General features: G+C 36.4%; 1 protein-coding gene across 1 annotated transcript; it reads right to left on the bottom strand.

Moving 5' to 3' along the window:
* Nucleotides 1-4,330: 4,330 nt before the first annotated feature.
* LOC125665491 (kelch-like protein 10) lies at nt 4,331-10,691 on the bottom strand. Its single transcript, XM_048898142.2, has 6 exons — nt 9,677-10,691; nt 7,200-7,347; nt 6,743-6,912; nt 5,473-5,744; nt 4,837-4,928; nt 4,331-4,484 (listed from the first exon to the last, which is right to left on the bottom strand). The coding sequence occupies exons 1-6, from the start codon at nt 10,641-10,643 to the stop codon at nt 4,385-4,387; spliced, it is 1,749 nt and encodes a 582-aa protein (XP_048754099.2). The 5' UTR covers nt 10,644-10,691; the 3' UTR covers nt 4,331-4,384.
* Between the last annotated feature and the right edge of the window lie 627 nt (nt 10,692-11,318).

The following is an 11,318-nucleotide window of genomic DNA, read 5'->3' as shown; positions in this document are numbered from 1 at the left end:
ATATCAGCAATATCTGTCTATTTCCTTTAGATTTAAAACTGTCTAGCTGAGTAGGTTAATGTGCCAACTGCAAAATTGTAGTGCGTGAGTTTTTCAATGCTGAAGATTGGGTTTTCAATATTTTTGCAGATTACTTTCTGCTAAAACTGCAGTTTTTAACTAAATGAAGTAAATTTAGAAATTTTCAATTTCCAAATAGTAATGTACATATCCTCCACTTTTCATCCATATCAGATTTAATTCTCGGTTGTGTTATTCTTCCTTAATGGCTTCCAGTGTTAACACTTCTCTGTATAAGCAAGGTGTATTAGGTGAACGTGGCTCACGTGTCTCTTACTGGGTCACGTGACCAAATCACTCTGATGACGTATTGCTATCCATGGTACAGTAATAATGCAGAGACTGTGCATGTTTGTTCCAACCCCAATGAAATACTGAACATGCCTAGTTGGGATGCTAACAGTGCAGAAGAAATCATCTGAGCCAAACAAATCCAATCATAAATTGATGTCTCAATATCCGTGAAAAATTCTCAAGCGGGACGTTAAACAATATACAACCAACCAATCATAATTTGAAAAATAAAAATAACACAAACAACTGCAAATTACAAGATGCAAATAACTGAACACTTGTGGGCATTACGATTTTTAACACAGACATAGAACATTACAAATAATCATGGATTTACAAAGGCATGCCTCTCCTAATGGTGCACTATATACTGGGTCTCTTAGTTTAAGGGTTACCTACACTACCATTAACTGCACCCAAAACCTAATGACAGATTACAGGTAGGGCACAGGGGCTCGTCACGAAATTTTTGTCTTAATAAAATTTGACATCGTGTAAATATAGAATAGAGAGGGTCAGTTCGTGACGAGCCCCTGTGGGTAGGGTAGGAAAATATTCAATAAAAATGGAACTCGGAAATGCTTCGTATCTAGTGACCAGTCATCCCAGAATTACTCCATCAAACAACACTCCGATTCTACTCACAAGTACTCTGAAATTCAGTCTGATTAAAACCACCCCCTCCTCCTTACACTCGTCAGGAGGAGGGGGTGGTTTTAATCAGACTGTCTGAAATTTAAAATATGCTGGAGTTCTTCATTGGCAATTCAAACGAAGTCTTTGGTGATCAGATTTTCCAATAGCTTGTTGGTATTCCCATGGGCACGAATTATGTTTCTTTATTAGCTTACCTGTTTTTATATTCCTATGAAACAGGGTTTATTCAGAAGCTTCTACAGGAGAAGAAAAAAAATCTCTGGCTGTGGCCTTTAACTCGACAATTATTTATATCAACGATGTTTTATCAATTGACATTAATCACTCTCATTCGTATGTAGATTTGATAAATCCCAGTAAACTCGAAATAAAAGACACTAGAGTTTTTCTTATCCCCCTTATGTTTGGATATTTTATTTGAAAATAGACCAAATGGGGAAATTTGCCACAAACATGACGTCATTTAGCATTGCTATATAAGCTGAAGACAGGCAATCATCCTACTGGTATCTGGAATATCATCGCAATGGAATGATAAATGTCAACTGACCAAATCTAAACAGAATTAGTAGTGTTCACAACGAAAAATCATTCAAATGTTACACCCTCTTACCAACTTTCTTTTCAAAATGATATCATCGCAGATTGGAACGTGAGAAACTTTAGGCGTTTTCTTTGATTGTACAATTTCCTTAAAGAACCATGCAAGTTCCACTCCTGTTCCTGCTGTAAGCAACACCGGATGTTTATAAACAAAGATGCCTGCAAGATATTTAGTACTCTCTATCATGACTGGACTGTGGAAATAATCTCTCGAACAGATTTGAGCAAGCTCCAGATGATTCAAAACCCAGCAGCTCGACCATATATCACCGCTACTATTAGTGCCTTTACACTGGCTTCTTGTGAGTTGCCGTGTTCAATACAAGATTCTACTACATGTACATACACTGTAAATGCATGAGAGCATGTTCTGCGTATGACTAATTTTTAATCGCGGCAGATGATTGATAAATCATTTCGTCACAGGGATTTCAACAGTCTCGTTTAGAGTAATCATTTCGCAAATCCTATACATGTAGTTCTCATAATGATCTCATTTGCAAATGCAACCTGTCACTATTGAATACAGAATTCACAGAAAGAATTACTTACATGTATAACTTACAAGACGGAGTACGCGTATCCTTGTCAAATTGAAAATTGAAGTGCTAAACTTGAATGAAGTCTTACAACAGGGATATGAAATATGTTTTGTGTACCTTTAGTGCTTACGCCTTGAGAATATGAAATGATTTTTACGAATTTGTCATGATATTAACTTTGATAAGTGTTTGAAATATTCCAATATGCAAAAACTCCATACTCGCAGTTTTATCTGATACAAGTTTAAATTGTGTATTTATTTCCATTCATTAGAGTTAAAACTAACAAATTATCAAATAAAATACATAGGTCATCACACTTTTTAAGATGTGAGACGTACATAATCAGAATCATATATCACCGTCAGAAAATTGCAATTTTCATTAAACAGCGTTATCAAAATCTCATAAAAACTGGTTATGACGATATAGTAGTATTCATAACAATTTCATGAAACTGTATCTTCACAAAAATACACAAAATGTATGTAAAATATAAAGGAAATCATTGCATAATAGACTTGATAAAGAAATCAATAGAAACAGAGTTATTGCCCTTGGATTCAATATTTTGAAACGTATCATTGATTACTCATCTATAACTTAGACTTTTGAAATATATTTTTTTAACAAGATTTTTTACAATAACTATAGGAAAAGACTCCAACAAAATTTGGTCAAGATTTCATTTTCATGGATATTATCATGAATTTACAAAAATACTCAAGGTAAATATTGACCAAATATTCTCACGCGCACGCACACACACGCTGTATTAGCGCATCGCCTTGTTTAAACTTTCATTTGTAATGCCATTAGGCCGAACTCGGCTGATTCCGGAACATGAGGTATGAATATTCCGAGGTTGACCGAGTGTTATAATGCAGGTATGATTTAAAGCTATCAACTGTTTGTAATGGTCACATACGTGTATTTGTAAGTCTCTATATAACTTTCTTACTTAAAAGTCAAGAAATTAACTGTTTAACATGTTAATTCATGCAGTTGATTCGTGCCATTGAAAAACGTTTTAGTGCTAAATTACTATATCAAAGTTAGAGTTTGTAATCACACGTGAATTGGTGACTTGACCTTTGGATATTAAAAGTGAAATCGGTTAATTCTTTTTTGACAGAGATTCTTCGTTGCTGAGAGATCTGCGAATGTTATTTTGTGATGCTACAAAATTAATGATTCTTTACGGGTCATCCTTAAATCATGGAAACCCTTTTGAAGTTCATTCCTCAAATGATATTTAATGTATCATTCAGTTATTCTGTCATACCATTTGTGTCCTGGTGATCTTGAGCATTGAAATAAAGATGCAATGGATTATCACTATGATATAGGATCTCTTCATGTGACCCTTTCATTTTGAAAGTCCATACAAACGGTATTTTGAGATACCTGGCCTGGAGGTTATAAAATGTTTACTGTACTTATTCTCGAACTCCGCCATGTTTGTTTTGAGTACAACTCTGAGCAAGCTCCGAAGCATACTCCTACAATCTTGAGCATGTTCTCCATTTGAGTATGAGAATGATTTTATAAGAGTTTTATAACCTTCACTTTTGAGTATGAGTACAATTTAGAGCACGGAGTTTAAGTATGAGGAGTTTAATAATATCCAGGCCTGGAAATAATTTCTTACAGTATGTGATCTGGTGGTCCTGACCTTTTTAACAAAACAAAACAAAAAACAAAAAACCCACCAAAAAACTGAAGGCCATCAGTATACTCTGTGGGGTTTTATTGCTGAAGCTCAAACAACCCCCTGGGGATCCGGGTTAGAATCTGTCCTCAGTAACCTTTGCTTGTCGTAGGAGGCGACTAAATTGAGCTGTCCTTTGGATAAGATCGCAAAAGCCGAGGCCCCGTGTCACATCAGGTGTGCCACGATAAAGATTCCTCCCTGCTCAAAGGCCGTAAACACCGAACATACGCCTAAATTTTGCAACCTTTCAACGGCACTGGTGACGTCTCCATATGAGTGAAATATTCTCGAGATGGTCGTTAAACAATATTCAATCAATCAATCTGAAGCTCAAACGGTATTTAATATACCAGAAACCAAGGTGTTACAGACAGACAGACAGACCCAAATCATATCCCCGTTTTCATTGAAGCAGGAGTATGTGTATGATATCCACTGCATGTGAGAAATAAAAAGTCAGTTATTGCTTTTCATAACCTTTATTTACTATCTGAAAGCGGACTGTACATAGTGTCTATCGTTCTGAGTGAATGTAGTCATGAACGCTGGGGAGTTCTTTCACCACGCATGCACTTAATGCACTGCGGTTCAAATTCATATCTGTTGCATCATACCTGAAATAGAGGGATACATATTATATATAGATAGTACACACATATATCCGTCTGGGCTGGGTGAGGGAGGGAGTTCTATGGCTCTTCGCAGACACTATTTTAAACCAACTACAATTTAGTTGAATTTGTTGACAGCCACCCCCCTCCCCAATAAAATGACCCCCCCCCCTTAAAATTCGAAACTCCGGATGTGTGTTCTTGTGCTCGTTGACAAGAATTTTAGTGGACACTCGACAGGATGCGATAAAACTTGTTAAAAGTCATTTCACCCAACAAGTGGAATACTTCATCGATAAGTCACAAGGGGGTGTGGGGGTGGGGGGTGGGGGCAAAACTATATCTATGTAGTCACCATTCATCAGTAGAGGCATCGAAACATTCAACGTTGTAAATAGTGGTCACTCCATTAAATCCACCAATGGCAAATACCATCTCATCGATTACCTGAAAATCAAGGGGAAAATCATTTCACTCGTTTTCTCTATCCTAAGAAAACATATTTTAATACATACATGTATTGTATGAACAATTGTTATAAAAATCATTGAGAGGTTAACTCTGCCCGCTGATTATTCCAGAAAATATCTTTTTGTCAATATGCAGTGAGTGATGTCATAAAATTCATGAGGTATTGATTGGATATCGGGAAATGTACCTGCCTGGGGTCATTGTGCGTTAAAGCAGGTTGAGCATGCGAGGCCCACTTCCGTGCAACGACCGAGGGCAGGCATATTTTCCGAAAATCACTCAATAATTATATTTCATAACTGTAACATATTTTTAAAATACCATTACACCTTTAATTCACTTTACTCAATGTCGTTCATAACATATTTTCTCAAAACCTTAAAACATTTAATTTACAGAAATTGTCTGAACAATTTTTGGGTTACAAAGAATATATTTCTTATGATTTTGTTCAAAATTTAAAAAAAATCATCTTTACATTCGTCATTCAAATAACGGTATTTCGTCATTTGCGTTTTACCTCAACAGCAAAGTTGCTTCTTGGGTTAAACATCTCTGGTATCGTTTTCCATCTGTTCGATTTGGGGCAATATTTCTCCCCCGTGTTCATCCGGGTGATTCCGTTAAACCCCCCTAAGGCATAAATTTCATCTTTGTAGGCAATAACACCAATACCACTGCGCCTGTTTCTCATGGGCTCCAGAAGTGTCCATTGATTGAACTGGGGGTCATAACTTTCCGCAGTACTGAGGCACTCGTGACCATTAAACCCGCCACAGATGTACACCTTGCCTGTAACACACGATAAATACTCTAACATTCATGAATTTTAAATTGAATTCTGGTAGTACCGTGGTACCATATATAAATTCGCGGTTTACAATTTCTTTTATAAATTGAAAATATTACATAGTACCGAGACAAACCACTTATACTGGAGCTAATGATTACAAAATTTCAAAGTAAAATGCCCGTTTTGGAATATCGTTGACCATCATATTGTAATACAAGGACAATAGTATTACCTGTTTTGGGATATCATGAACATTAATTACTGTAAGAGATGTACAATGCACATGTTTTGGGATATCATGAAAATTTAACATTGTAATAGATGTACATGTATAATGCGCCTGTTTTGGGATATCATGAACATTAAACATTGTAATAGATATATAATGCACCTGTTTTGGGATATCATGAACATTTAACATTGTAATATATATATATATATATGTATATAATGTGGCAATGCCTGTTTTGGTATAGATAATTACTGAAAAGCATACAATATATGCGACACTGGATAACCGTAGTACCGAGGAACTGTTCTTCTAGTTTATAAAATTCCTTCGCATGTCAGCGTTAAGGTTTGATTGTTTGGAATTTTTACGTCCCTTCGAGAATTGTTTCACTCATATTGAGACGTCACTAGCTGTAGGTGAAGTGCCACAAATTCAGAAGGTTCTTTAACGTGTCAACAACTGCCGCGACATGGGACTTCCGTTTTTAAGGTCATATCCGAAAGACACGCGATTCTCATTTCTAAATACCGAGCGTTTGGCGAGGATAGAGAGCAATTACTACCCAGTACCTATTTCAATGTCTTAGGTTTCACGCGGCCATGGCACGAGCGGGGTTCGAACTCACGACCTCCCCGTCATAAGAAGCGAACGCTCTGCCGCTGAGCTACCGCAACCGGTGTTAGGGTTTTTAAGCACAGAGCTTTTGAATATTGGGCAAAGATGGATGCTTAGAAATAGCTGATGTAAATCAAAATTGATATTAACCGTCAAGTGTGGTGGCGCTGGCATCGCTTCTACGGTGTTGCATTGGTGAAATGAAGCTCCACTGGTTTTTGACCGGAAGGTACCGTTCAACAGTATTCTGTCTCACCTGACCGTCATAACCTCCCATGGCATAGATGTAGTCTCCCATGACAGTTGTACTGACGTAACACCTGTAATACACGCGTATAAAATGATGACTGTCACGTAAAAATGGCGAATATCATCAACATACATGTAGAAGATACTTTCTTTACTGTTGGGCATATCATGAATAGAGAGTTGCAAATTTAAGAAGGTTCAAAGAATATTCAACGAAAGGATGTTGCAATGCTTGTAACCTCCTGCTCTAGATCCGCCACTGCATTGTTTCGATAAATTAGACACCAAAAGTGTGCCGCGTGCCAGACAAAATACAAAGAACTATTGATCCACGCATGCGCGGAGTTTGGGATTGTACCTCTTATTGTTCATGGGAGCCTTTTCTTTCCAGTCCTTGGTCATCGGGTTAAAGCTGCGTACGCTGTTGAAATATTCCACTCCGTCAAAGCCTCCGATGACATAGATTATATGGTTTATCGTGGATGTTCCGTGATACGCCCTAGGACCTAAAATGGAGATACAATCTACTGACTAAGCCCAAGAGATTGATTGATAATTTTTGTTAATGACTTTAACTTGATGATTCTTATTCTTAGGTAATGGCATGACAAAGTGGAATGAAAGTGTTTGATAAATGATGGTAAAAATCAATAGACGCGTGTGCATTGTAGATAGAATAATGTGTATACACTGTACATGTAGTCTAAGCAAGAAGCCATAACCGATCATACAATTAAAAAATCCTAGTTTGTGTGACGCAAACATCTAATTATTAAACATTTGATGACTGGGTTTGAAGATTAGATGATATTTATTGACACATGTGATTCATGACCTATTTTTAAAACGGTTTTTGGGAACATATGTAGAATAAAACTCAATAGACTGTAAATTTTGTCGTAAGAAAAACCTCCGCAGATTACTTTGGATGTTACATCACTGGGGACTGGACTTAACAGCTGAATGCTATTTATTTATAAATATTTTTTTCTGATGGAGCGCAAAATCAACATAAACTCAAGTAATAGAAGATATCTCTAACCATTTCAAGATATCATCAATCCATTTGCTGTGCACATCAATTCAATTAAAGATATCTTTAAAAAACCCTGAATGATATCGATTCTGAATTATTGCACGCATTAATTGAACTGGTGATAGCATTATTTATTCTTCTGATTGATGCACACAATTCTCTCAAATGAATTAATGATATCAACAACGGAATTGATGCGCGCTGTAATTCAGTTGAATTAATGATATCATTAATTCTTTTGATGCTCGAAATAATTCCTTTAGAGAGAAAGAGCAACTACTTTGTATATTCAATTAGAGATATCTTCAATTCAACTTTGGTCCTTTTCCACAAAAAAAATTAATTAATTAAAAGAAAACCAATGCTTAAGATGAAAAATTAAAACCCTGTAATGCTTGTATATTTCTTGACTCGTATATTTCTGAATGATCAAAATTAAGTAAATAAATGATATATGCATAGGTGATAAAACTTGCATTCTTACATAGGACATAGTTGCACTCAGTTGAACATAAGGTAGAGGTGGGTTGTTTTTTTTTTTGGTCGTAAGATATTTCGTGAAAATGGCCAAGATAATGTTCTCTTTCTTTGAATTTTTGCCCCCTTTAAAAGAAACGATGCGCGCATTAATTCCTTTAAAACACTTGCTTTAAATTATTAAAGATATTTTTAATTGAATTAATCATTGAAAGAAATCATTAATATAAATAATTTAGCCGAGCTCTAAATCAATTTTTGCGAGAAATGATTCCACCACATTGATGCGTGAATTGCGATTTAATGCGCACAACAATTACATGATTTATTGCGCGTAATTGAATTAATGCTCTTTATGAATAATTAATGATATCTTCGATTATTTAACCTAATGTTGATTTGGCGCTTCATATATACTGAGGTGAGAATTCATCTCAGCAGTGAATACGTAATGGACACTGCTTTCTTGCTGGAATTTCGGGGTATAACGGAAGACAACGTGTGATTTGTCTCAATCAAGAAACTGCTCCCTAACATCAAAGGCAACAGATTCCGGCAGAGAAGCCATTGGGCAAATACTCTGTTCTATCTCCCACTGCCATGTGAGAAAACACATTAATTTTTTACGGTTTTAATACATGTAGAACCGTAGCTCTCGTGGGGAGAGGGGGTATAGACACCCCCTTCCAGTGCTGGGGCTAGATTCCATGATACATGTATATTTGTATAGCAAATGTGTCCCAACTACATGTACATGTATAAAGTAAAATACAGAAGTCGTTTGCCATGACGTTTTTGTTTGTTTGAGGAAGGGGGGGGGGGTCACTAACATTTTTTGGTGGAATGGTAACCGGATGAAGTTTCAATTCCACCCCACTCCCTTCTTCGGCTTGCTCATAAAATGCAACATTAGGCCTAATTGATATCACATATTTCCTTTCAATAACGGGTACAGCAGACCAGTAACGTGCTTATTTTGTTAACAAACAATTTACATAATTCAAGAAGGTAAAGTAGTTTAACCCTGCAATCAGAGAATGCATTTCTAGTTGCAAAAAAAAAAAGGGGGGGGGGCATTAAAATTGAAGATTAAAGAACTTTTGAGGATGCATTTTGTATTTGAAAGAAGACAATGAAATACCGAATGGTAGGGCAGAAATGCAATTTTCGACATTTATGCAATGTTAATTAATGCAAACTTTACCAAGACAGTAGAAAAGAACATGCTTAAAAAATGCACGGCAAAGTTGTATACATGCATTCTTAAAGCAATTATTTTGAATTTATTAGCTCAATGTTATCTTATTAATGATCTAGCTAACCTGTATCAACGGCATCGCAAATGATCCAACGATCCGCGCGCGTGTCGTACGTCTCCACAATATTTGTTGGGGATCCGCCACTCCATCCACCAACCACAAACAAAATTTCGTGCGGCACGCGGGGTTTGGCCAGTGGGTTATTAAGATCGAGTTCTTTGTCCTCATCCATATCCAAGTCGTAAAGGAACTTAAGAGTTTCTATAATGACAGGCTTACAGGAATCGTTGTCTTTGATATATGGATGAACTTTGACTTTCTCCACGAAATACTGAGTCGTTAAAAGCCCGAGTCTAATCGTTTTCAGTAGTCGGGCAATATAATCTTTTCTCATTTCAGGCTCAAAATCGATCCAACGCAAAATTGCATCGAAAACGATCTCCTCATTTCTAACGTTCAACTCGTCGGAGGATAAAATATCACAAACCTCCGATATACCCAGTTGAATATATTCATTACTGAAGGTTAACACGTCCGCGATATTCAACATCAGATATCTAAACGCAGCTCTCTCTAAATTATGGCAAAAAAAAGTTCTAGCAAATCGCCCAATTCCAATGCAGTTTTCTGGAGATAGTTCAGAAATGAGGAAATCGCAGCAAAGTTTCACAAGACCCATGACATGAAATTGGTCAGCTGCTGGCAGCAAATGTTCTATATTCTCTGATGTCAATGCGGCATCTCTGGTATAGGCATAGTCTATGATTAGACTCATAATTTCCGCAGAAACCCCAGGAATGACCACTTCTCGTGAGTTAGTGTCGAATAACTCATTTGTGAAAAGTGTTCTAAAATACGGACTGCATGCCGACATAATATTTCGGTGAATTGGGAATTCCGTATCTTCCACCCGTATGACGGCATCGCATAACTGTCCACTTTTACGCAGTTCCCAAAGAATATTGCACGCCTCAACGCTGAAATTCTTTTCCACATTCCCTTCCATCGGAGTAGATACTTCGTCTTCCATGCTATTTGTTGTATCCGTTGTTAATCACGCTTCCCGCTGATAGCATAGATATTGTGACGTAACGGACTGAAATTGAGGTTTTTGATTGTGATATCACGAATTCGACGTAATGCAATTGTGACGTCATAAACAAAAGTATCATTGCGCTATGCTATTGTGACGTCAAATGAATGGGCGCCGAAGAGAAAGTTTCAAAGATATAATTGACATGACAGAAAGTTTCAGAAAAAAGAAAATAAAGAGAGAATAAACCATATCAATATTGAAATGAAATCCAAATGCGTGTACATGTATGCTGACGAAATTCATATTGGTAGTTCCTTTTCAAAATCATGCAGAAATACATGAAAATGATTCAATGAATTCTAACCTTAATATGGTAGACCCGTAGGACGGGGATGTTTTTGTTTGTTTGTTGTTGTTTTTTTTTTTTACTTTTTTAAAATTATTATTATTATTTGATAGACTAATCTACACATTGAAAGTTACGCTTTCCTGAGTAACGGCCGCGTCAACTGGTCCCAAGACCATAATTTGAGAATAGACTTAATTCTAAATTTCAAATCCTTCTAACTTTTGAAATAATTTTCATAAACAAATACAATTTTCAGCATATGTTTGCATTTGAATATTTTAAAAACATGCACATTCTTAAACATCTGTGCTAGATCAATC

Source organism: Ostrea edulis, chromosome 10, assembly GCF_947568905.1.
Source record: "Ostrea edulis chromosome 10, xbOstEdul1.1, whole genome shotgun sequence".
Classification (NCBI taxonomy): Eukaryota; Metazoa; Mollusca; class Bivalvia; order Ostreida; family Ostreidae; genus Ostrea; species Ostrea edulis.
This window is presented reverse-complemented; position numbering and strand designations above follow the sequence as displayed.